Genomic DNA, 26,550 nt, shown 5'->3' with positions numbered 1-26,550 from the left:
GTTCGTCCGTTTCCCGCGCGGAATATTGTTCGATACAAACGACCCATGAATCCCGCGGTTTTAAACGGCCTATGGCTGACAGGGATTTCGACGGGCAACCCCGTATCATTCGATCATCAATCTTGCCGGCCCGCTTATCGGAGGTCGATTTCAAAATTGCTTCGACGCGGCCGCGTATCTCTGGCCAAGAACGCGGGCCAGCTGCAGTTTAAATGCTTAAAAACTACCGAGAAAACCTCGACGGGCATCGAAACCGATAATTTTCGGCGCTTCCGCGCGAAGTATGATTTTTTCGGACTACGCGAATCGTTTTCGAAGCTCTGGAAATCAACGCTTTTCACGATTTTCGCGTAAATTATGATTTGAATGAAAATGGCGAAAATTCGGTCAGTTTGGTACGATCGTTTATAAGAAAAAGAAGGGTATTTAAGAATATTTAAAGGGGAGAAGATAGAAATATCTCTTTCTCTCTTACTGTCACCCTCTCCAGCCCACTCTTCCTCTTTCCTCTTCCCTTCTGTTCTCTCTCCCTCTCTCTCTTTCTGTCTCTCATCCCCTCTCGCTCTCTCTCCACACACAATCGTGCTTTGTCAAGCTGTTTATAATCACAACGTCAACACAAGCATATTACGAGACTAATTAGCAACGGCCTAGGCCTTTGTATTGACCTAACCAATGTACAGAACGATGTCGATATGCATATGAAGCCTGAAGCAAGCTGCTAACTAGCGAAACGATCGCGGAATTATGAGCCCCATCGTTTGTGCATTTCTAGTTCCATGTATTACCAATACGGCAGAACGCAGCGACGGTGCCTGTAATTATCGATAATATTAAAGAACGTACGAATGAAATCTTTTTACGATTCAGCCATGGAATAGTCATCAAAACTGTAATTTAATTTGCAGGATATCGAGATCACCATTTCTTATCATTTATCGCAGATTATATGACCGCATCCATTTTGGCCCCCCCTCCCCTTAATTGTGAGCAATTAACGCGGCAGCAACTATCTAACGGATAAACTATATTTCCATAATAACTCGGGGAGAGTTCTTTCACGAGAGGAACACCTATCATCCCCTTTCGCTATTTTTCGCGCTTCGCCGATGCCGATAAAAAAAAAAGGAAACACGCTGTAATTAAGCAGCCACTGTAATTAATGCTCGATAGCTTATCAGCAATGAACGTAGCAAAGTTGAGCGACCGATCGATATCACTGGCAATCAGTCCCTCCCTCCCTCCCCACCCGGGTTATCGGATATTTATGCAGATACACTAATCGACAACTGTTTAATCAGATCCCGAGGGAATTAAAAAAGTCGTTAATGAGCTGATTTTTCGCGTGATCTCATTATCCGGGCAGCGGGTCGTTCAGGGCGGCGCTGAAGCAACAAGATCAAAATTCGCTCGAAAGCGCGCGTTCTCTTGTCCTTCGAAATGTAACGCACACACAGTCTGTTTACCGTCGTGCATCGTTCACCGTATTGCAAATCATTCGATACAGTGTTTCATAATCACAGCCGTGAGTAGAACACGCCATCGCGAACGATTAAATGTTTTTCAATTTAGATCGTGTGACTTGTTTAAAAATGTTTTGTTCGAAGCTTTTTTGTTCTATGAATCCGCCGAGCGAATGAGAAAAAGCTGTGTCTACAATACCTCGCAGTTAGTGCTGTTTTAACTGCGACGCGCATGGCGAAAGCAAATTGGAAAAGATTGAGAACAATGTTCATGACACAGTGTATTACCGTCGAGTTATTATCGAAGATGTTATTTCTAAACCGGCGACGCGAAATCTATTTTTTTTTTTTCATTTCAAACTTCTCGTTTTAGAACCAGCGTTTGCGGCCGGAAAATCGAAAAAAATATCCAATATGTGGCTCGACACCTGAAGTCAACCAGATTTGTTTCAATACTTTCAGACCACGAAATGGGAGAAAATGGCGCGAGAAATGGCTTTTCGATATTTTTTCTATAAACATTTTAACAGATAACGTACGGGCAACGAAGCATCGATCGGACGATGTTCCTTTTGCTAAGCTATCACGCAACGACGCTCCAAGTTGTCTATAATTCATCGTTAACGTTCGATTCGCGCGAATACTTTCATTTTTTGGTGAATTATGTTTTATATTAATTAAAATATATTATTATAATTTGGTGAAATTGTTTGAACTCGCGAGTCGCGTAAACCGCGATGTAAAATCATTTGCAGGAGCGCAGAAATTGCTTGTAATTTTATCTGGCACGAGATTACGTCGCACGAAGTAGAATGATTCGGACGAAATCAATTTTCCACAATTGTTTGCGCGGGCAGAGAGAAATTCGAGATAAAAATGCCGTTCCACGTGCCGGAGGGTCGGACAGAGTGCATAAAAATTCTAAGCGTATGTAGCCAGATATTTTCAGCGGGGAACGTTCGTATTCACCGAGAATACACTTGAAATTCATAGGCTATTCGAAGAAGCGACCAAGAAGAAGCATTAGAATTATCATAAATTCCGCGGTTCTTATTTTCTTTAAGCCGCGCGGTTCTCGTTGAATCGGGACGGTCCGCCATCCGAACCAACCCCCGGATTACCGTAGCAGTCGAATTCATAAATCGATTCGATCTAGTCGAACTTTTTCGTATATCATTCCTGTATTCGTTCCGCTTTTCGAATCGTTCCGCATTCACCGTGCAAATAATCGCGCGATCGAAATTCAATGCTGCGAATCGACTGCACCGAAACCATAAAATCGGATCAATTATGAAACATTAACGAGAGCATTTTTCCCGCCTCGTTCGCTGTCACGGAAACCTTTTTCGAATAATTTACACGATCTTTGTATTGATTCAGATTAATATCTGATAACCCTGACATCGGAATTCCTCGTATAATTTATCAATTCTTCAACGAACGCGTTAATTATCGTCGTCAAGTAAGTAATTATTTCAAAATTATTTATCCCGGATGGGACGGCGAGGGCATTAAAGCAAGGAGGAGCATGAAATTTAAATCTAATTAAACTTATTAAGTGGTCGAATGGGAAATTCATTTTTCCGCGAGCGGACAGCAGAACTTAAATTAAATTGCGGTCTACCCGACGTTTTATTTTCAGGTAATACAGGCTCTTACCTGCCTTGAAATTGAAATTAATAAATATCATTACTCGTTCGATTCAACCGATCGTGCAAATACACGAGGCCCGAACGAACAGAATCTATCGGACGAATTTATATCGTATCAGGCATTCCTCTTCTCTTTTCCTTGTCAATGCTTGAATTACTCCGTAACTCAATTACACCGTGGAAACTTTTCTTAACTCGTTTTGTTTTTGCATGGCCGCGCGAAAGTTGCCTTCTCATCGAGATTTTCCCTCAACCCCCGCGTTTCGCGGAGCAGTGGTTCCGCGACCCCAAACGAATTGCAAGATTACGGAAATTCTGTGGTAGCCGCTGCCGGTCTCTGCACATTCTATTATCGCGCCATACATTCCTTATTTTGTGGAACAAGTATTCCCGCGAGCAGCGTACGGAGTCCGCCGCTAATACCTGTTGCTGCTTACTGTTCTCGTAGCACTTTTCCAGAAATTGTGGTTCCGCTTCGACATCGACGCCGAACGTGTCAATTCTTTCTACGAGACTCGACGTTTTCAATTCTTGAGTGCGGTAGGAGAGAATTTCAGGTTCGCGCGTGGCGTGGGATTTTTATCGGCCAATACGCTGCCAAAATCATGTCACGTTACTGAACACGATAGAAGTGTTAAAAAAAGGATTGCTACGTATTAAGGTGACCCATAAGTCTTTTTTGCGCCACGCTATGTACGACCTCCAGAGTATCCTCGATGAAAATCCACGCTATAGTGTACGCGAGACAGTGGACGACACTAACATTCCCAGGACAGAATCATTTAATCAAGATGGGATATGTGAATCGGTGTTCAGCGACACGAAACAAATTCTTTTTTTAAAGAGCCTATCAGAACGAGGAATAAACTTATGGGGATACCACATAATATTTTACTACACTTTTCTTAGTAGTTCAAGATCGTTAATTAATTCCATATCACGCGAGTTATCTCGGCAGTTTCTGAAATTGTCAGAGACACGAAGTTTCGCGAGGCACTTGAATATGGATGAAAGTAATAAGATTATGTCAGTTTAATTATCGGGGTTCGGTTGTAAAACCGGAGTCCAACTTCATTATTCCGCGAACATGTTGAAATCAATATTTTGTTGGCGTGAATAGCACGAATAAGTTTCTTTATTTCCTGGATTCGTTATAGTTTAGTATATCGTTTTGTATATAGTTTAAATAATATTTGGAGTATCTTCTCGAGTTTCTGCCACAGTTAATCATCCCTTCGTTGGAAATTGATTTTAATAGGAAATCTTGACTGGACAACAGTTACCATATTTGTAACACTTATAAAAGTTAACACATATCAAAGGTCAATATATTTCGATGCTTCCATTCGCGATTTATATCGAAATTACTCGACTATCCGATACGCGAACTCTTTATTACCCGAGCATACGTCGCGTTTAATTACTAATTAGATCAATTTATGGCGATCATTAATTCGTCTAATTAAGACTCGATGCCGGACGGTAACGACGTAACCTCTCCATTATCAAAACACTCGTGTTTCCTTGATCAGTACCAATAATTGTGGTACCAGCCCGTATTACCATTGTTCTCGTTTCGCGGGGATTAAAAGCGAAGCCCCGCTTGCCGCGATTTATTATTTTCAAAATTTCTGTTCTTATCTCGAGCACTGGTCCGCGGGAAAACACCCGGGCGAAATGTTTACGTATGCAATATTTCCCGGAAAAGTTTCGCGTCGATGAACTTTTCAGATTTGAAATTCCGACTAAAATCCTACAATGAATAAATTTGCACGGGGTTACCTTCTATTTACAAAATAATGAAGCCTCGATACGAGACCCACCGTCTCCCCCACTGTATATTTTAGAAAAGCTCCCCAAGTTCTAAACAAACAAGTGCGATTCCAGAGCCGTGACCGCTTAATTCGCGCCCCGGTTCTCGGTTCCTTGCAATTTTTAATGAAATACTGCGACATGTTTTGGGACAATCAATTTAGGATCTCAGAATTGTATAACGAGAGCATTACGAACAGCAAATAAACTCAGTCCAAAAATCGACTTCTTTGGCAATTCATTGAGCCAATTTACAAGGGCGGCAACTCTAGCCATTAAAACACAGACTCTGCAATTAATTCATGACACACTCTTATATTATGATTTATAATTTATAATATTCAAATGCATTCCGGACTATGTACACATACAACCTCTATGTAACACTAAAGGGTCTTACCAACCCGTTAATAAAGAATAATAATAATAATAATAATATTAATACGCGTACTGCCAACGAACAAGACGTTTGCCCGTGCCAAGCTTAATGTCGATCGCAGTTGTTCATAGACGAAGCAAGTAGATGAAATTCGGTTGCGAAATTAATTTAGACCGGCTCGTTAGCAACAGGATTATAAATGCGGCCTGACTCGGTTGCCGATCGCGATTCGTAAGAAATTCAGCGGCGGTTAGCCACCGCCGGAATCGGCAGCCGATGAAACCGAAAGGAGAAACAACGTACGGGGATCATTATAAATTCCGGGAAATACGTAAACGTATTCGTGATCGCGCTGAGTGCATTGATTAACCCTAGAAACGATCCTTTGATGTTTGCGCGCGGCGTACTCGAGGAAATTAGAAACACTCGACGAATTTACGCAAAAGCCTGTTCCAGGTAGTATACGGCGTACATGTGCATATATATATATATGTATATACAGTATATATATATATATATATATATATATATATATATATATATATATGTGTGTGTGTGTGTAGATGTATGTATAATATGGAGGCGGATACGAGTATGCGCGTACAGCTCGCGCTGTAGGAGCTGTACGGTAACGTTCCGTGACAACGAAGCCGAGGCGCGAAGGTTCGGACGAGCAGCAGCAGACTGGGGGGATCAAACGCGAGACAGTTAACGATGCCGACAAGGAGAAACTTTCGTCGTGAGCTGCAACTTCTGCCGCGGAAATTCACGCGGATTGAAGACCGACGAGGGCCGGTACGAATCATGGCGAAAAGGTAGTACGACCGAGTAAACGCGCAGAGAGTTTTCCTGCCGTGGCCGCCGCTCTGTCTGGTCACTCGAGGGACCATTCTACTTTGTGGCCCAGAAAAGTGGCCTCCCATTTAGACGTTTCTCCGGTTCTCCGCTGGAAAAACCGGGCAACCCCAATCTCTACACACACTCGTTCATGAATGGCGGAGCGATCTTGTTATGGTTTACCCGTTCCGCTATAACAACGACCAAGTTTCTCGACCTGATCTACCGTATAATAATACGGTAAGAAAACAATGAGTTTTCTTCGTTTCGAGTCCAGTTCTCGAGAAGAATCGAGTTCGAAAATCTCGCTTCATGCGCGCGGTGAATTTTCAACCGCGCCGGATTTTCGGAAAATTAAAAGATGCGTTTCCGTGTGATATATCACGCGCGCCTAATTTTGCAGCTGTTTCTGCTGTTTGACCATCTTTGAAGCGGGTCGAGCGGTCGACGGTAACGTTCGGGTTAAGTGTATGCTAAGAGCATAATTGCACGGGAACACGTAATTCTCGACGTTCATCTCTACTTCACAATGAACGTCGACGAATTTAATCAAATATTCAGCATAATTTCGTTGCATTATCTTGTTATCGTTCGCTTTAAAAACATCAGAAATGGGAGTACACTAATGTGGTGTTATTTTAAAAATTAAGTTTACATTTGCAAATTCGAAAAGTATCGATCCACTGTTTGAAGAATGCTATTATAATCTTAATTTCTAATTCTCATTGTAATTCTCATTCTAATCAAATAGTGTCACTATTTTCATTTCCGCATAATTATTGAATTAACGTGCCTCATCGATTCATTGCCAGATTTACAATCTCGCGAAATCGGGAAAACAAATTGCGGAAATTCGAGATCCAACCGTGTAGGAAGTAATTAAATAATAATGTAATTGTAATGAGCTAGTGGAACGCTTGCGAACTACAACTGCAATTAAACGTGAAATTATACGTTAAGTTCGGTATGGACCGTAATTTATAACGAATGTATTTTACGTTTCACGTGTACGGCTAGCTTGGCTGCTTCAAGAAGTCATTGCGCTTTGTACAATTTATTTTGTGCTTCACTGATGAAACTAACATATTCCGTTTATTAAATTATAATCGTCATATCGTGGTTATATTGAAACATCTTTGCAAATTAGATATTCGGATAATAACATCCCGTACCAACAGAGTATGCAAACGTGAAAAATGTGGTCACTGTAAACCGCAAAGTGGGCGAGGGGTCATCGTCGACACCAGAAACGAGTGTCTATTGTTCTCGACCTGGCGGAGTAAGATCACGAGGCGACAGGAAACATTTTTTTCATCGCGGCGACGAGAGCCGGTTGCAATAAAAGGTAACCCGAGCTGCGCCGAAGAGGCTTCGGATTTGTACAACGGTAACAAACGTGCGAGGAAATACGGTCGGCTCTCGAGTGCATCGCGCGCCTCTTCGTGGTGCATCGAAGGCACTGCCGTCGCTGTCGCGAGAGTTGCGATGCGGCACACGCGCGGCTCGCGTGCACCGGAAAGCGGAAAAGAGTGGCGTCGCAGGGCGGGACACGCGACATAGGTGTATCAAGAAGGTGCAGGCTGGTTGCGCCAAGGAGTTCTCTGTAAAGCCGAGATCCCGCCGCATCGGCTTTTGTCGATCGGCGCAACCGAGACCGATAAGAAAGCTGCGTTTTTGCTAACCGACATAATGCGCGATCGATGTTGCAAAGTGTTCGTACACCATTTTAAATGGAATAATTGATTTTATAGTCTTTATTTGGACCGTTTATTTTGAAAACGGTGTATGTCCATTTACTCTTGTTTCGAGAAAATTCAAGGTTAACATATCTGTTAATTAAAAAATTTAGGTAAATTATACGAAATCTGGCAATGTTTCTACTGTTTTATCAATATGTAATTCGATCATGTAAATTTGTTTTAGACGTATTTTACTAAACTGATGTATACTTACGGGCTGCAAATGGACTTGCATCACTTTCATAATCGATGATTATGCAATTTCGTTTACCGACCAATTTTAAATTGTACAAAACATGGGAATTTTTTAAGAAACTAAACACGGACTAGTTGTTCATACAAAGTTTAGATTGAATTAAGCATGAATTACGTGACATCTCATTTTTTTTCAAAAATGGACTTACACCACTTTCAAAATAAACGGTCCATCTAATGCTCTGCGTCTTGGCAACATTTTCGGAATTTGGGAGCACCGTGCGACGCAACGGGGACGACGCGGATTTCACACGGATGGTCATGATCGATCGACGAAGCCGAGCCCGCGACGTCGAGTGGCGAGAGCCGACGCAACGGGGACGGATCTTTTGCGTTGGAAAAAGAAAAAGTGGTCGTGCATGTACTTACAGACTACCGTGAGGTTTTTCGAGACCGCGGCCGTGGAGAAGGTCGGCGCGTCCGCGGTGACTTCGCATATGAACGTGCCGGTGAGGCCGAAGTCGACTTCCTGCAGCGTTACCTGGCTCTTGTTCGAGTTGGCTTCCTGAAACACACGGAACGAGGAAGGTGTGTAAAGTGAATGCAAATGGATATCAACGGTGCCGCTGCCCGGGAGGCGCTGAAATTCTGCTCGTCGATTAACGATAACTCGATTTACCTGGCGCGGTTATAATTCGAATTAAATTCCGCATGGCTGCGGCGAACCAGCGAATATATATCCCCGCGTCTCTCGACTGTTTGCGCGAAATTAAGCGCGTACGCGGTTCATTGCGTTCTTTTATTTCGCCGCCGCTTTTCCCTCTCTTTTCCCCTTTTTCTACTACCCTTATTCTCTCTCTCTCTCTCTCTCTTTCTCTCTTTTTATATCTCCATCTCTCTCTCTCTTCTCCCCCATACCCCACTCTACGCACCTCCCGTGTCTCTCTGCGCGTTTGTCCGTGCCCCCCTCTGTTTTTCGCTTTTGCGCGAGAAAACACTGATAAAAAAATAACACTCAATGGCGACGGTAATTATGAAAGCGCTTTGATAGTATGTTTTAATTAACCGGTCAAAATGGGTTTCGCTCGGTCACCGGACCGCCGGGCGGATTTCAGTTTCGACATAAATTGAAAGGCCGGAATAAATCCATTCGCTCGTGCTATTCTTCGGGCGGGACGCGTGCTTTTTATTTGTTACAAGTTCGTGCGGGGGGGAAGCAGCGTACAGCTTTTGTTGGTACGGCTGTGCGACAAAGAACAGTAAGCTGGAATTTGTGCATTGTGAAGTGTATCGGGACTCTTTGAACGAAGCATTTCGACCTACATCTGCGACAATGTACCGGCACTGTTCTTTAAATCGTTGGAGGCTGTATCGTGAGTCGTTTAATTTGTGTCCGTTGCTGAGAGAACCGGAATTGATCGCTTCTTATTAACCCCTTGACCACGGCTGACTTTGATACGCAACGGCCACGCGGCGCAAGATCTATCGGGAATAATTATCGATGAAATTGCTGAAACTTTTGCTCGAAACTTTTTCACGTAGCACGAACGAGATATACTCGTATTGCGGGGGATCGACTTTAAATATCTCGAGCACAGTTACAGATACGGAATCTGAATTTCAAAATGCGCATATCGGCGCAAGAAATCTTCCGTATCTCTGGCGAGCATGCAGGTCGTGCCGCGTTATATATCGCGCGTGCTGTGCGCAAACCCTCGAATTTTGAACAGGTTTTCGAACATATCCGGTGACAGATGTGTCTTGGAACTATTTCTGGTCGGCTTGTTTGCCGCATCGATCCGCGATTTTTCAACCGTGTGCACGCATCTCTCTCTCTCTCTCTCTCTCTCTCTCTCTCTCTCTCTTTCTCGGCGTATACTCGGTTCTTGGACAATTTATCAACGATAGAGGAAATTAACGCGGGAAATGGATATTTGTCTATCAATAAAGCGGCGGCGATACGTTCACCGTTTATCAGTAAAGTTGGACGGTTATATAGATATCATTATGTTAATTCTATTGTAATGTATCTTGGCACAATATCCCGTTGTACCGGTAAAATAATCTGACATGCTCTCGCGGTATATTCGCCGACTGCGAATCCGTAAACCATTATTAACGATTGTGTCCCGGAATCATAGTCGATATTGAATAATCGAAACAGGAGTATAAAAGCTTATAATATACATATATATAACTCGTATAAAACGAGCCCTGAATTGACCGACAATTCAGTTTTCCCGGGCGCAGTTTCTGCATCGAGTTATGCATTCTCATTATATCCCCTGATTTCCACGAATCGGTTTCATTGTCATCGACTTATTATTTTCGCGGCGTATTCGCGTTTCCATTGAGGCGCGCGCGCGCGCGCGTCGGAAGAACGACTTTACGAAGGGACTCGACCATAGAAACAAACGGCAGATGCAACATTTATGTGCAGCCATTGCACAATATAAATTATAACGGATGCGATTAGGTGGCCAGTCCACGTTGGCAACATTCCTTCCACAGAACGCTGGTTTACTTTCGTCTTCTCGTATCGCATTTCCGAGCGCGCCCGTGTTTCCCCGGTCCCGTAATTATTTCCCTTTCCGCCCCCTTCTTTCGTTAACTATATCCAGAGGTCGCAGCTGCACGTTCCGAAGAAAAAAAAAAAAGGAAAGAAAGCGATCGCGTTCGCTTTTCCGGCGGCGCGGTCCAGCCGTGGGGAAGCGTTTAATATCGACGCAGGGCACGTCGCGACAAAAGGCGTACTTTTTTTTTGGGGCTGAATGTATTCTTTGCGAGCCGAGGGAACACCGCCGCCCGAGGAAATCGTCATCTTATCAGGAATTACCCGGCACTCGGGTAAATTGGCACGATGAAGCTGGGACAGCCACGGCGGTGGCGCGGCCAGGTCGTGATAGCGGCGGGGGAACCCGGGGCACGATAAGGTCGACGATACGGGGGGCACGATACGGGGCGCGCAGGGGTCGTTTCATCGGGAGAACGGAAAAACAAAATATGCATAATTAGCGGGGATTTGAACGATATAGTTTAAACGGGCGAGAAGATATCGCGCGCGCGCGCGCGCCGGAATGCCCAGGAGGGCGACGAAGGGGGCGAACACGAGATTGAGACGGACAGAAATACGGGAGACTGAGAGAGAGAGAGAGAGAGAGAGAGAAAAAAGCGGCGAATCGGGGAGGAAGCGAGATAGGACGAGAGAGGAAGAGTGAAGGAGGTAGAGAGGCAAAAAAGACAAAGAAAGTAATCTTCGTATCCGCAGTCTCAATGTCATCTGTTATTATTAAATTGTAAACATAATATCCTAGTAAACATAATATTCCATTTCTGCGACTCCGTAGACCCGTCTGCGGTGGAACCTTACCAACCTCGCGACTGCCGACCCGATGCCAACATGGGGTCGCTAATATTACACTGTACCTTCTAGAATAGTTCCCTTTCCTCTAACACGATTTATAAGAAAAAAAACAGTTTTGTTTGCAACTAGTAAAAAGAGCGCTATAGTAAATTAGTGACTCCATATGGCGTCACGCCGACGGTCTGATAGGTAACAAACCGTTCTCGACTTTCATTATTAAAGTCTGTCTTTCGTTACAAGTATCTTGAGGTTTTTCCATCGAATACAACAAGGAAAGAGAGAGGGAGAGAGAGAGGGTGGGAGAGACAGGGGATGGAGGGAAGGAAAGGGAGATGAAAAGAGAGGTTTTTCCTCATTAATTTATGTGTCGCCGAGTGCTCACAATGCAAGGAAGAATCTAGCCATCGTCGCCGAGGTAAAAAAGGATGGTTATTAGAGGATTCCTGCTTTTTCTTTGTTATTAAGTTGCTATTAGCGAATGAATCGGGCTCGCTCTTTTGTCGGCGGATGAAAGCGAGCTCAAACGCCGGACGAGATCGGAAAAACCTGCATAATCTCCCCTGTTGAAATGTGATTTATTATAATGACCTGTTTGTCGTGAAGATGCCGCGCCGCGTTACGAGAAGATGAAAGCGGAGGGGTCGCGCACATGCGCGTGGAATTGGAATTGCGGAGGAAACTAAGCAACGAGCGATAGAATCATTTCGGATATTTGTTTATATTAGTTCTACCTATATCCTGAACGTGTTAAGTCCTAATGATATTTTATTGAAACATTAACGACGTGTGTTGAAAATGTCCAGTTTCTTTATTTCGTGAGAAGACGAGAACCAGCTTCGCGCTGAGAACGCGCACGATATTTCCCGTTAATAAACAGAGATTCGCGGCGGTTCACTTCACTCGCAGACGTGTCAATTTAATCGTCGCGCCCAGCGCCGTGCACGGCCGATAAGCAAATAAAGATTACAATGCTCGCGGACCTAAATCCTGGCATAGCCGAATCAACCTGTTTCACGGTAGCCGTACCAAACGAAACAATCCGGTTGCGGCGTCCCCTTTCGTTTCACGCGAACAATATTTTTCAGTCGACGCGTTCACAGGCCAGGGGCGCGAGACCATCGGGCGCGCATCTCCGTGCAATGGCGATAGCAACAGCGATAGGCAACGACCGCGCGAATGGCAGCGGCAACGGCAACGACACGGGCCAACGGCAGAGAAAGGTTTCATATCCACGGTGAACGTAAAAGCCGTGTGCGCATCGCGGGGCGTTCTCTACGGATCGTTCATCGGACCCACCCCGAAACAACAGGCCAGCCGAACTTGTTTTCAGTCGCGTAAACGCGTGCTTACGGAGGCGGTTCCATCGATTTCCTCCAAACCACCGTGCTACGGAACTGCGTGAAACCGTACCCGCGGAACCGCGTACGGAAGTGTACCAATGATGATAAAAGCGGACTGTTTTACGCCGATTACAGCGGTCTGGCCCGCTGTTAACGAGCATCCAGCGGAGGCGCACAATGTGATAAATTCCGTGTATCTGGCGCCGCGAGAGGCGAACACCGGCGTGTAACCTCCACCGCTACTTGCATCCCGATGATTCACGCCAGGATTCTTTCTCGCGCGCGCCCGCGGGGGGGGGGGGATATCCCGCTTCCTTTGTCGACGAATTTTCACGGATTTTTCCCGACGAATTTTTCGACAGCCGCGTTTACGTAAACATAGCTTTGTTATTCGCGCGTGTCGCGACGGTAACCGCACTCTACCGAGCCAGTGATTTATGGACGACGGATTTTTATGCGTTTTCTCACGGCAAGTGAATTCCTGAAATGCAGAACTGCATCGACATTACACGGATTCGATAGCGTCGCTGTATCTTTTTTTTGGGGTTTGGCGATATCGTTTTGCTAGGAGATTTCGTAATCGGCACGAAAAGTATTCATTATGAAAGTAGAATGATAAAATTTCAGAAATTACGAAATACAGAATTACGCAGGAACGAAATTATCGCGGTATCATTGCCAGCTTAAACGTCAGAGAAAATTCACATTTTGCATATTAATTGGTGGCCTATGAATTTTCATACACGATTCTACTTCCATAAATTATTCTACGATGAACAGAGCGACGGCAAGGTGTGTGCGAAATTAAGGCAAACGTTATATGATCGAGGTAAAAATATTTTTATCCAAAATGAAGAAAAATTGTCCTTCGAAATCGATAAAAACATCGGAGACCGTAGCTCGAAGGGTTAAACGAGATCAGAATCTAACGATTCAATGAAATAATCACGCGGTACCCGAGTTGCCTTCGTGCTGGCAAAAATGGTCGTCGCGTTAAGTCGTGTCGCAGCTATTTTCATCGGCCGCGCGCATCGAGCGGCATTAGAACCGAGAAATAAAGATAACATTGAGAACTCACGTCTATGTGGATGCCGGGTATGTCGAATCTTTTGGTGGCCGGTACCTCGCTCGGTGTGTAACGGTAGAACTCGTGCCTGCCACGGTACCACTTGAGCGAGTAAAGAGGAGCCTCCTCCAGATCGTAATGGCAGCGTAGAATCGCCTTCTGACCACGTTGCACTGCCTCCGGAACTATTTCCAGGCTGACATCCCGCAGGCAGCTCGCACCTTTGTGGGAAATGAGAACAGGAACGGAGCATTAAGTCTAGTGTGCATCATTAGTCCGCTTTTACTCCTCGCGCCGGAGGTTGCACAGCACGCGTCAGCGAGAAATTGCAATTCCACCGAATGACAATTCCTCTCCCTTCCGCCGCCTAACCCACTCCACGTCTCTCTTCAGTAACCATCCACGAGCCCACCAACACACACACACACACGAACACACCTTTACAAACATGCATTTTTCTTCTCGCTTTCCTCTCGCCACCTCGCCACCTCGCCGCCTCGCCGCCTCGCCCCGGCCCTCCACCCTTTGCCCCCCTTTCGCCATAACCTCGATCAACGTGCTCATAGTCTATCCGCCACCCCGTCCGCCAGCCCCCCCCGTTACTCGAATCTGCTCTTCAGAGCCCCCACCGCCATCTTCCGCCGCGAATCAACCGGTGCACGTGTGTCGGCCGCATACACGACTTCCCAATCTCCCCCTTCCCCTTATCACTGTCTCCCAGCTCGTCCCCTTTTTTTTTTTTTGTATTTCTCGCTGACGCGCGCACCCGTTCGCTCGGATTATCGACGATATTCGAACTATTCGAGCCCGGAGGAATTGAACAGTATATATGCCATTCATATTAAAACAGAGGCCCGAGCTTTGCCTGCTCCTTGATGTCGCTGCTGCAGGATGAGACCCTCTTATTACGTGGTAGCTTCCGGCAACGCGGAAGTAGGTGGATGTCGCCGAGCCACGAATGGGGACAAAACTCTGTGGGGCGATTCCGAGCCCGGTGAAACACGTAAAACACCGGGCTGATGTTTGAACGGACGTATTATTTCACCGCGGGACGCGGGATTCCTGAATTCTCCATCGCGGTCACCGCGACGACTTGCGACAGACGGTGCGAAGGGCGAATATCTCGCCGTTCGCTCGATGAAACATCGACCGATCGTCTTTATATCGACGCTGACTAAAATACTACTTTCTAAATGTTTGTTCGAAATTGACAATTAGGAAAATATGGAATATCGTTGAATACTGCTGTACTAAATACTCTTTGTAGCGGTTAGGTTTAATATTAATTAATATTTCGTCCTGTCTTTAGAGCGGAAAAGAATTAAAATTTTACCTCAATGCATTATCCAGACAAATGTTTCTAATTTTTATCGTTTCGAGGGATAAGATCGTTAAATTGAATAAACTGTTGCGATTTAAATGACGTTGGACCATTAACCACTGAGATTGAACGCTCCTGTTTAATAGAAACGATTTTAGACAACAAGGAAAGGCGAAATACTTTGCCGCGGGCTGGCTCGCGTAAGATTTATGAAAATCGGCCTGCGCGAATTATGTGGGTTGCCTTGTTAGCGGCGCGCGTCGCTGGCAAGATGGATTTAATCTACCGATTAGCGGGCTGTTAGGGTCGAATTAAGTAACGCGGCAACATTGTAGCGAATTCGTGACACGGTTTCATACTTTCATCGATCTCCCGTGCAGCAGGGGTCTAGGCGACGTTTGTCACAGAGGGGGAAAAGAAAAAATAAACGAAAATTCTCCGCTCACAAAGGCCAAGATCCGGGAAGTTGGAAGAGCTTTTTCCCCCCTTTCATTTCGAACTGAAAGGAATTCTGGAAAATGTAGGCAGGTACATGGCGTATGCTGAAAGTTTCTAAGGACTGCCTTTGAGGATTGCAATGTTCTCAATCTTCCCGTTCGCCTCCCACTAGTTCCCCGCTGCATTATTCGATATATCTACATTTAACGCTGGCGACCCGTTTCAGTGTTAAAGTACCCAGCGTCACTGAATGCACCACCTCGCCCCCGTCTCGCAGCTAATTACTTTCTTCGAGCGACGCGTCCCACGATTCTTCGTTACACCGTGGTTACACAGATAACGCGGAATCGGAGTGGACGCGCTTTATATTCTTCCAAATAAATAAATAACATTCTCGTAATTGACGCCGTGCACAACGCACCCGATAGTTTGTAACTTTAATGTTAACTTTGAAATCGCCGGCACTTTGCTATTTTACATATTATTTCACAGTTATACCGGCTGCAGCTACTCTCTCGTTAATAATTTTCCAAGAAGAGAAGGAAAATTCTTTTTCCACGTACACGAGTCTGCTTTAATGTAAAAGAGCAAGATGTTAATAAAGAACTTGCTTCGTGCAAATGTAATCACGAACTTTACTTTCCCGGGGTTAATTGGCACGAATATTAAGAATTGCCACTGAACTTCTGGAAATATTTTATAAACTGTGATTAATTATTTTATATTGAGATACCTATTCGCGGTGAAACAAAAGAATAAAGCATTATATATTATATCATACCGTTATGTCGTATTAAAAGTTATGTAAGAATTTCGTAAGAACAATTGAAATTCGTTGAATAGATATATATTTTTGTCTTTCATTGATCGTGGCTGTTTGCGGCGAAGCTTTCGCGGTGGTTACAAACTCGAAATGCAGCGAGTAGCGCGCTGACAACCTCGTTCTAAGGAAATTAAGCTCTGCTTGCCACCGCAAAAGACCGTAATCAGAATTGCAAAGTCCTGATAGCTCTTTATCGTCTGTTTTTTTTTTTTTTAATTTTATTTTGTTTGTTCGCTGGCGACTTCTGCACGGCGAGTTGATACTACCGACCGCGGAACATCAGACGGAATGCATACAACAAATTATATCCTGAGAGTTTTTAATAAATATCGGTTCGCCAGAAAGTCAATTGTAAAATTCAGAATTTTCTGAATGTGAAAATTAACCCTTTCTTATTCACCTTTTTCCAAAATCAAAAACTAACGAAGAATAATATATTACACATATTACGTTATCCTGAAAAATTTTGCAGCGAGGAAGGATTAATTTTATTGGCGAAAAGGTGCTTTGATTTGCGAACGGATTAATTGGAGCGCGATAAGGCGAATACGATCCACCGAAAGGATTAATTTCGAATGCGAAATCTGCCTCCTATTTTTCTAAAAGGTAAAGATTTCATTACATTCGCCGACTACTAAAACGGTCAAATTAATTGGATTCACCGCGCTGTGTTATATAAAATGTTCCTCCAGTTGATAACGTTCCTGTAATTATCTTCAGTAATTATCCTACTGAAAACGACTGTTCGCGAGTCCTGTGTTTGATCAGCATCGATTACTTTGTATAATTAAACGTTTGAAATTCAAGAACTAATTTTCTGTAAAAATAATATCGGCCCGAGTGTACCGAAAACGGCGACACATTCTTTTTTATTCAAATTAGAATGAATTTAGTAAGCGACCCGCTAAGAAACCACGTCATTGTAGAATGAATCAACATTGAAGAGAATTGGAAGGGAATTGGAAATGGATCGACATTGTGGAGAGTTCGTAAGCGGGAAGTAATTGAAATATAATCGATACTCGATCGATATCAATATAATCGATAAACCACAAGAAAATTTAATTTCCCAGAATTTGTTCGATAAACCGCTCGAAGCTTTCACTCCTTCGTTCCATATACTCTAAACTATTTAACCAAGTCTTTTCGCATTGCTCGGTCGTAATAACGGAACACGATAACACCGGATCCGTCGTTCCCGATGACAGCTAACGGCGGTTCGTTCGTCAGAAACAAAATTAGTCGGCAGTGTGGAAACGCGTTTAACAAATAGTTCCATCGTCGTAACGAATAGCGGTCAGAGTTCGGCGCGTTGGCGTTCTAGAAACGAAACAACGTGGCAATAAAATTTTCCCACGGTTATAACTCAACGGCTTGAATCAGGTTTATTATTCGGCGAAGTCCGGGTCATCAAATAATTCAATAGTAAAATTACCGCGGTCCGCGCCACGGACACTCGCGCTAATGAAAACGTCTCGCCCGGGTAACAAAATGTTTTCACATCGATACAAAGGACGAACGGGCGCGCGGCTCGCCGTGCACCCCGATCTACTAAAACAGAAAAGAGAGAGAGAGAGAGAGGGAGAGAAAGGAGAGATAGAGGAAGAGAGAGACCGTCGCTGGCGCAGTTTCCGGCCTCGCACAGCGACGTTTATTTGCGGCGTCTAGGTGCATTTAAACTTGTAAAATATATCGCGCGGCCGAAGAGCACGCGGGGAATATTCTTCTCCGTCGGTTTCCGCGAGGGAAATTTTGCAATTCTGATTATCGTTTGCGGCCGCGGCTCCGGCTTGCGTGCCGTTCAATTTACGTAAGCTCCGTTCGCAGCTGCACCGTCCGCAGCTCCTCGACCCCCATAATAACCCCATCGAAGAAAAATGGAAAATTACACAATTGATCGACTTGTTTCGCGGCGAGCCCTCGGATCCCGCGGAAGCGTTAGGAATTAGCACTACGTCGAATCGCATAAATTTGTCACGGCACCGCCACGCCGGGGATAACTGTTCGCTCCGTGGAAATTTACCGGAGGCAGGATTGAAACTTCGGCAAGGTTAAAGGGCAAGTTTGACGAACTTATCGTGCCGCATGGAGGAATGCGAAAGGTAATATGCGTGTCTGTGCGGAATTTATGGGACGGTAGCCCTGTATCGACCGAGGGAACGTGTACTGTTCGCAAATTCTCCCAAAGGAAGAAAAAAACTCGTGGCACCTGTAACGTGGCTCGTCCCGTCGTAAAGTTGATACTTACAGGTGTCGCTCGGGATGTCTGTGTATTCGAAGCCTGTTAAAACCGGCGCTGCACATTTCGCGTTTATTTCCCAGGCGTCGTCACCGGGCAAAGGGTTTCCGCTATCTTTACTAAAATTCACCTTGGATCTTGTCGCTTTTATTTCTTTAACGCCAAGTATGTTTATTTTTTATTGCCAATGGAGAAAGCGTGTAACATATTTTTGAATCCTTCTTAACACGTTCCGTGCCGAGCTGTATTTCGTCAACTTTTCTCTCTAGTCAACTGAAGCTTTATAAATCAATATATTACGTTTATTTATCAATTATTGTCGATATAACTAGGAAGCAGACTTTATATGGATCTATTGTTTTGGTGAAAATTATTTCTGGGATTTTAACTTGTCGTAAAATATTTTTTTAACGCGTTGACTAGCTATTTAAGCGTGTACCACCGATGGTACACGTGGCACAGAACGTCTTAATAATTATTTTAATAGGGTCTTTGTTTCATGTACCGTCTTTATTTACTTTATTTAGAAGTTAGACGAAGAGTGTAGAAGAATAAAATGCTGATTGAAAAATAAAGTAATGAAAGTTGCGGAAGGTTTTTCCCCGAACGACAGATCGTTTAGTATCGACTTATACGTATATGTATATACGGCGAGCATCTCGACCGGCAAGTTTTCGTTTTAATGCGTTGCCGCGCGTGCCATAAGCACACACGGCTCGTGACAAATCGCTGCAGAATAGCGGCGGTGGCCATTGTTGGCCGTTCCGTATCGAGCCCGTCGAACTTCCCGTAATAAGTTGGCGAATTCGTTAACTTGTCCCGCGCTCGGCGCGCCGGCAAAAAACTTTCGAGTTAGTTTTTTCCAAGCATGTGCACAGAGAGAGAGAGAGAGAGAGAGAGAGAGAGAGAGAGAGAGAGAGTTGCATTGTCACGACGCGAAATCTGTTTGTTACGTCCGGTTGATTCACTGCGTTCCGCGTCGCGCCGCGCGGCACGAAAGTCGAAAGTTCAGACCCGTGAAACGACAATATGCCGCTCGTACAGCATCGAGTTCCCCTGGGAACGATCGAATCCTCCTCTTATACTTCCGGTCCAAGTCCATCCGGCAAACGGAGAGCACGAATTTTTCACTCGGTGCCTCGAGGAGAGTTCCGGATCCTCCTCCCGGCTCTTCCCCAAAATGGTACAGTCCTCTCCGCCGAGTATCTCCACCGGGCGTTAATAACAAATATCGGACGTTCCCGAATAAATTCGACGCATCGACAGGATGAAAAAACTTCTGGTATACCGTGTCCGATCTTTTATTTATAAGGGACTCCGTATTCGCGAAGCCTTCATTCGTCGATTTGTTTATTATTCTATCTTCCTTTTTGTCCCTCGCGTGTTATTATTTAAATATTTATAAGTTCGCGACTTAGTTTGAATTTAATATTCAATTTTGTTCGAGAGGTGCTCCGACAACCTAAATACACCGTCTCTCGTTAATATTCGGGCATCCTTTGAAATACAATAACTTTTTTTTAGAATTCCATCAAACGATTTGAATATTTTTTAAAGGATAGATCGGTCAGTCTAGCAGACCATAGCTGGAACGTTTTTCTTAAATATCGTTATCGCTTAGAAGGCTGTGACTTCACGATTACGGTCATCGCGTTTCGCCGTTCCCTTTGCGAATGGGTTGATGCCGATTTCCCGAAATTTGTTGACCCAATTTTTTTGTTGGCCTAACTTTTTTATCAAGCCTCTTTGCCGGAGTAGCAAAGACTTTTTTATGGATGAACGTACAATCTTTTTCCGAATCGGAAAAAAAAGAACCGTATGTTACGATGCCGGTGGAATTGCTCGCAGCATCCCCTAAAAAACGGGCACTAAAAAATTCTGGTCAACCTATAAAAAACAGAAGCTGGCCTTGATAAAGGGTTGACAAAAAAAATTTGGTCGAATCATCTTAAAGCTCTCCTTAAATCGTACCATTTCAAAAAAATCCCAAACGAACCACTAGCAGCAGAATAAATTAATGAATTCTTTGAAATTACAGAATATAATTGATTCTTGTTCTCTTAATTCTAAATGAATTAAACAATCAAATTCCAAGATGCCCACGTTTATATCCTTTACGATATAGCAACTCTGAAAATGATAGCGACTCTGATTATGACTAGTGCTCCGACGAATTCGTCGAGATCCGTATATTCCTTCGATCGAAGGTCCTGCAGGACCTCGCTCGCGGGGAATTCCCGTAAGTGAGCATGGGGGGTAGCGTCCCCGAAGCACCCAAGGCGCCTATACATCGCTAGAGTTCTTAATTTAAGTTTGTTAGATTATCATCCACCGAGGAATTATTATTCGCGAAGGGATTATCACTCGCCGAGGGATCATCGTCCCTCGAAAAATACATAATCTATATTTCCGCAATGCGTGCGAGCGAGTGGCTTGATTAGCCCTTTGCCCTCGAATTTTGCGTTACCTGTTTTCGGTATGTAAGACATCCTGAGTCATCTTTGAGGGTGCGGCGCGCGGTGGAGAAGCGATCGAGTCAGGGGTGGAGGGAGGAACTTTGATTCAACGTTCCTCGTGGGAAAGCGTCGAACATTTAGATCTGCGAGGCTCTAAGACTCGTGTGCGAGCAAGCATTGTACGCGTCGCGTCACTCTCGAGTCAGTAGCTTCTGGCTCTCTCTCTCTCTCTCTCGTCTTTCTCACTTTGGAAGAAACGGAGCCTTCTGCTCTGATTCATTTTAGTTCTCGCGGAGCTAGCGAGCGAGCGTGCTGCGTATTACTTGAGTAAATCGTCGTTGATAGAAAAGCAGCCGTAGCGAGTATGTACCAACTTTGTTCCGACTCCATTTTGAGTCTCTGAAGCAGCTTGGTATTATTCTTGGTTCTGAAAATGCTGCGAATCCTGACGTTTCTTGTCGTCGAGAATGATACTGTAAGATTTCTCACACGTAGCCTGAGGATTTCTACTCCTTTCTAACCATAAACGACACCATTATGCTCCGTTCATTGGTAATTAATACACATGACTTGAATCGTGTTGCTTGTACTGGTTCCAAGTTAGTTCACGACGTCGTTGCTCCGTCGTTGCAAAAGTAAAGCGATGATAGGTGATGCGGAAATCTGTTGATAAGAGCGTCGTTCTAATCCATCACGAATAATTACTGTGGTGCGCGCGCCTGAGCTACGTCGAGTGGAACTCTGACGGAAGTTAGGTGGCTCGGGCCTTCTGGCATCGGTGTTGCGTCGGAAAACAGGTACCGTTCAAAAAAAAAAAAAACATTCACAGAGTTTGTCATATTTTATTCATATGTCCGACGATCGTCGACTATTTCTATTTGTTTGCAGGCATCGACAACATTGCGCCGCGTTTTCCAGCTTGATGTAAATTGGTAGCCGAGAGATAACCAGCGCGACCGACGCGGGAAACACCGCGTCAGCATGTAGACCCGATAAACTCAGGGTCAGCAAAGTATCATGGAATGCATTTTCGATTACTGTTACGTAAAACAGAGACGCGTTTCGATTGTACCAAGTACATATCCAGCTTTAATTAGAAATCATTTAGAAGTGTTGCCTACCAAACCGCGTAATGTCGCGTTTACGCGCACGCGTGTTCGCGCGATTACGATATTTCACGGGATTTTTGCCAATTAAATGTAGTCAGCCATCGCGTTGCCATTTTTGCGTCCTCGTATTGATGTTTTCCCTGCTGCTGCGAGCTAGCATATTCACCGCCGGATCGTTTATGTACCCCGATGTTGATCTGTTTTCCCTGCTTGCAGTGCTGCCGTACCCCGCCACCTCCGCCACCTCTCGGTGCATTGTTATTGCACGCTGTATTTTCATCTTACGGTTTATTATGTTTTTAATGGACCGTTCTAATTTATTCGAGTTGCAATGCTAATGGTATTTATAAAACCGTTTACATTCAACGTGTACGCATACAATGTTTTTTCGAGCATGCTACGTGGAAGTTAAAGTTTCGACGGCGCACGCATTTTGAAGTCAAGGGGTTGGAAAAAGACCGTAGAAATTGCGTGAAAGAGATTCGAAACCGAAATTTATTACGCTACCAGGGTGAATAAATTTTCGCGGTGGTTCTCGTAGACAATGAGAGAATGGCGAATTTTCCAGCGAGAAATTCCAGCGTCGATTCATGGGGTGGGCGGCGTCTCGTTTCATTTGAATTCTTCACGTGTCATTAGAAAAAAATGTTTTTGACGTCTGTGTTTTAACGAAATGAAGCGGCTCTATCTCTCTCTCTCTCTCTGCTCGTGATTTATTTGACCAACGAATCGGGATAAGCGGGATTGCTTCAGGCATCACGGACGTTCAATTTTTTACAATTTTTACGATATTCCATTAATACACAAATAACTCGTGTTAATAGTTTATACGAATGTGCATAGGATGTAGAAAATGTATAAAACGAGCTGCAGCTTTCATGTCGACAAAATTAATAAATCATTTTACCATATCTATATTGCTATTAAACTATGATTGTGATTTCCTAATGTTACATGATATCTGAAAATATTAAACACCGAGTAAGGAGTGATCAATGAAATTTCTCTACAATTTATAACAACTAATAACTTAACCGACATGATTCGCGACCAATAAACAATTAATTCTTATTCGTTCTCCCGTATAACATTTCCCCGACGATATTTAAACGATGCGCGGCTGATTGATAGATCGACGTTCGCGTATTCGAACAATATATTGCGTAATCAGCATAAATGGAAAACGTCTGGCGTACGAGCGTACCGTGTATAACATATCAGAAAGCCGCAATTAGCCCAAAATTTGTCGCTATTGTTCGCCGCGTACAATAGATACCACACATCGGAATGATACGTGCGCGACGAAATTTCTATTTTCGAGATCGGCGGCACGCAGAGGGGGCTCGCGATACGATCTGGCTTTGCCGGCTGATGAAAATCACGTGTACACGGAAAAGGGAACAGAGGTACGTAAATACGGCTGGCTCTCGCGCGCGACACACACGCGCGAGGCTGTCGCATACCCTGCGAACTTTTAAGTTTAACGAACGTTAATGACACCTCCGCCGTCGTGAAAAATGCGCGGTTCTTGCGACCGCCGCAATTCTTCTTCCCCTCCCTTCCCTTTTGAATACGCGCCGCAATTCCGCTTTATCGCTTTCGCGGAACGCGAAACGGGCCGCTACACAGGCGAATAATATCATTCCTCCGGTCGAAACGACTGCCAATTGAATCTGAACCGCTGATAAGTGGCGATAGCGAGCTGTTTTCTCCACCTCCGCGAGCCATTAACGCCGATGTCGCAATTTACGGCTATTAACGGGCGCGGCCAACAACGATTAAACCGACTGCGCGAAAAATTGCGGGACCTTTTTATTACGGGCAACGCGCGGAAACGTTTCGAAGGGATTTTATTAGAGAACGTCGGAATGAAGGGGGAGGGAAAAAAAAGAAAACAGGATTCACGGGCGGAAAGACAGCGCGCGCGCGCGCGTCCTGTAATAACGATAAATACACTTACTCGCTGGTAATATCTTCCGGGAGCGCATTAATCGGCTTCCCACTGCCAACGTTCATCGACCGGGGCGCGTGCATATTAATTGGCTTCTCGCTGCTGCCAACGTTTATCGACTATAATTTATTCATCGTAAGCTCGGCTGTTGGTGAGATGGGTAACAGGTCTCGTACGTTAGCTGCCAGAAAAAATATCTGCTGCTCAAACGTACGTAATCGCGTGCGATACGTAATTATGAAAAATCTACTTCCTCTGAAATATTTGTTTGATTTTCACCGTTCTTTGTTCACGTATTCGATGTTGTACATTCTATTCAGCGAATTAATAACAACGATACACAGTTCCATCGTAGTCTAGTAACCGAATTACACCCCGCTGACAATTACGTTCTCGTCGTATACTCGCCTAACGAGTAGAAAAAAAGGTCGAGTTCGCGTTCATCAAGACGATTTGGTTAAAAAATAATTTCAGGAGGCTGCAAAAATAAGAAAGCCTCGATGCTGAGTCAGTAATTGAGATATCGGCTCGACCGCGGTGTCTTATCCGCTCCCACTTTTTCGCGATCTCGTTTGCCGTGCTCAAACAGATAATTCTAAAGTAGCCACCCTCCACCGAGTTTATCAGATATCGGACGGGTCTCCAACAATAAGGGTAACACATTCAACCGGGAACAGTATTTAACCCTTCTCCACGTAAATAGGATAACGACTCGATTATACCATTTAAATTTTGCATTCTATCGATTGCCCATCGAACCGATCAAGCTCATTCTTTCATTTACCTTTACATCGACGCCTTGGCAACCTGAGAGTCACGGTCTTTTAGAAACTTCACAAGTTTCGAAGCAGTCTTCGCTGCGAGTAATGGGCAATTGTTCTTCCCACCTTTCGACTCTTCCTGGCAAAAACACAGCTCGAAGATTAACGCGACGAATTTTCTCGAATATCGTGGAGGTTCTATCATATATCGAGTACTTGAAAGTATTAATCGACAGAAATATTAGAAATCTGCCCGAATCGTTTAATTAAAAAATATTCAAGCAAAGCGCGGCTGTAGCTTTCGCATCGTTTCACATTATATTCGAGCAGAGTTGGCCGATTTCCATTTGAAAGATAATTTATAATATCGAGCAATCGAACCTCGTCTTATGGAAGTCCAAGCACTCTCTCACACCTTTGTCGATAGACGCGGAACGAAGTTGTAAAATCTAGGTACGGGAAGCTCTGAATCCCCGGCACGGCAATAGACTTCAGCGAACCGCAGAGCAGCGAGCGGTCCTTGTTTTTCCATTTCTAAGGGGCTTGCAAATGACAGCTTTAGCTCGCGTACGATGCATTCGCGGGCCGCGGCGGCGGCGACGGGAAGGGTAGGGGGGCAGGGCGGGGCCGCGCACGATGCAGGGGTGGTCGTAGGTGACTTCGTACGCGGCGGGTGAAAGAGACCTTAAAGTAAACCGTGCTCTCGCTCGGCTGTTTCTCCGGCTCCGCTGTCCCGGGGCAGAGCTCGTCGAAGCGCACCAGACCCCGAGAGGAGAGCATTGTCGACGGCTCCATACAGCGGTTGTTCTGATCGTTAATTAGCTGCTTCGCCGACGAAAGGGCGAGCGGAAAGTGACTTTTTATCGGGCACGCGGGGCTAATGAAAACGTTGTCGCGAATGTTTTCGTCGACAATAGCCGCCGCCACCGCCGCCGCCGCCGCCGCTCGTCGCGTCTCGAAATAGTTTCACCGAGATCCGGATGCCGGAAACTTTTCCACGGATCCAGCCGTGGTCGGTTCGGCGCATAGTGTCCGCATGCAAATCCGTGGACAGACGAAAACGCGAGCGAGAACGAAAATTGTAATTCTCCATTCTTCGTAATCCGGCGCGGCGGCGACCTCGCGTGCGAGCGCGCAGGGTTCGAGGACGCGCTGCGGAGACACCATTTTCTTCTTCCACCGACAGAGATTCGAAAGAAAGAAGTACTCGCTTTCCGGTTTTTTTTTTAAGACATCGCCGTACTCGGGATTTATAGAGTGAGATGGAAGTTTCAGCACAATTGGAAACGGTATGATTCTTCGTGGAAAAGTTCGTTTCGGGGAGCTGACCGAGAAAAGTTTCGTCGACTCGATGAATTTCATTCGCGCGACCGCTACCGCGATCCTCTTAACGATGCATGGTCTCTGATCTGTGGCCGATTAGGTGATTTCTCATTTCTCTGGGCAAGTCTGAAAGAACGTGGAACTGGAAAAATCATTGCCATGTTGGAAGAATAATTCTAAACTGTATAGGGATATCTGATTTTGTGTTTTACACTATTTAGATACTCTATTACTTAGATTTTTATTGATACTATTTAAATATTCTATTATTTAGATATATTT

At 44.7% G+C, this 26,550-nt stretch overlaps 1 protein-coding gene across 1 annotated transcript in view; it reads right to left on the bottom strand.

The window, feature by feature from the left end:
• LOC144477517 (uncharacterized) overlaps positions 1 to 26,550 on the bottom strand; it is a 159,945-nt gene that overhangs the window by 70,152 nt on the left and 63,243 nt on the right. The window contains exons 3-4 of the mRNA XM_078195244.1: positions 13,860 to 14,068; positions 8,507 to 8,642 (exon numbers count right to left, since the gene is read on the bottom strand). Of these exons, the coding sequence (XP_078051370.1) occupies positions 8,507 to 8,642; positions 13,860 to 14,068 (345 nt within the window). The remainder of the gene's footprint in view (positions 1 to 8,506; positions 8,643 to 13,859; positions 14,069 to 26,550) is intronic.

Source organism: Augochlora pura, chromosome 2 (genome assembly GCF_028453695.1).
Source record: "Augochlora pura isolate Apur16 chromosome 2, APUR_v2.2.1, whole genome shotgun sequence".
NCBI classification, from domain to species: Eukaryota; Metazoa; Arthropoda; class Insecta; order Hymenoptera; family Halictidae; genus Augochlora; species Augochlora pura.
This window is presented reverse-complemented; position numbering and strand designations above follow the sequence as displayed.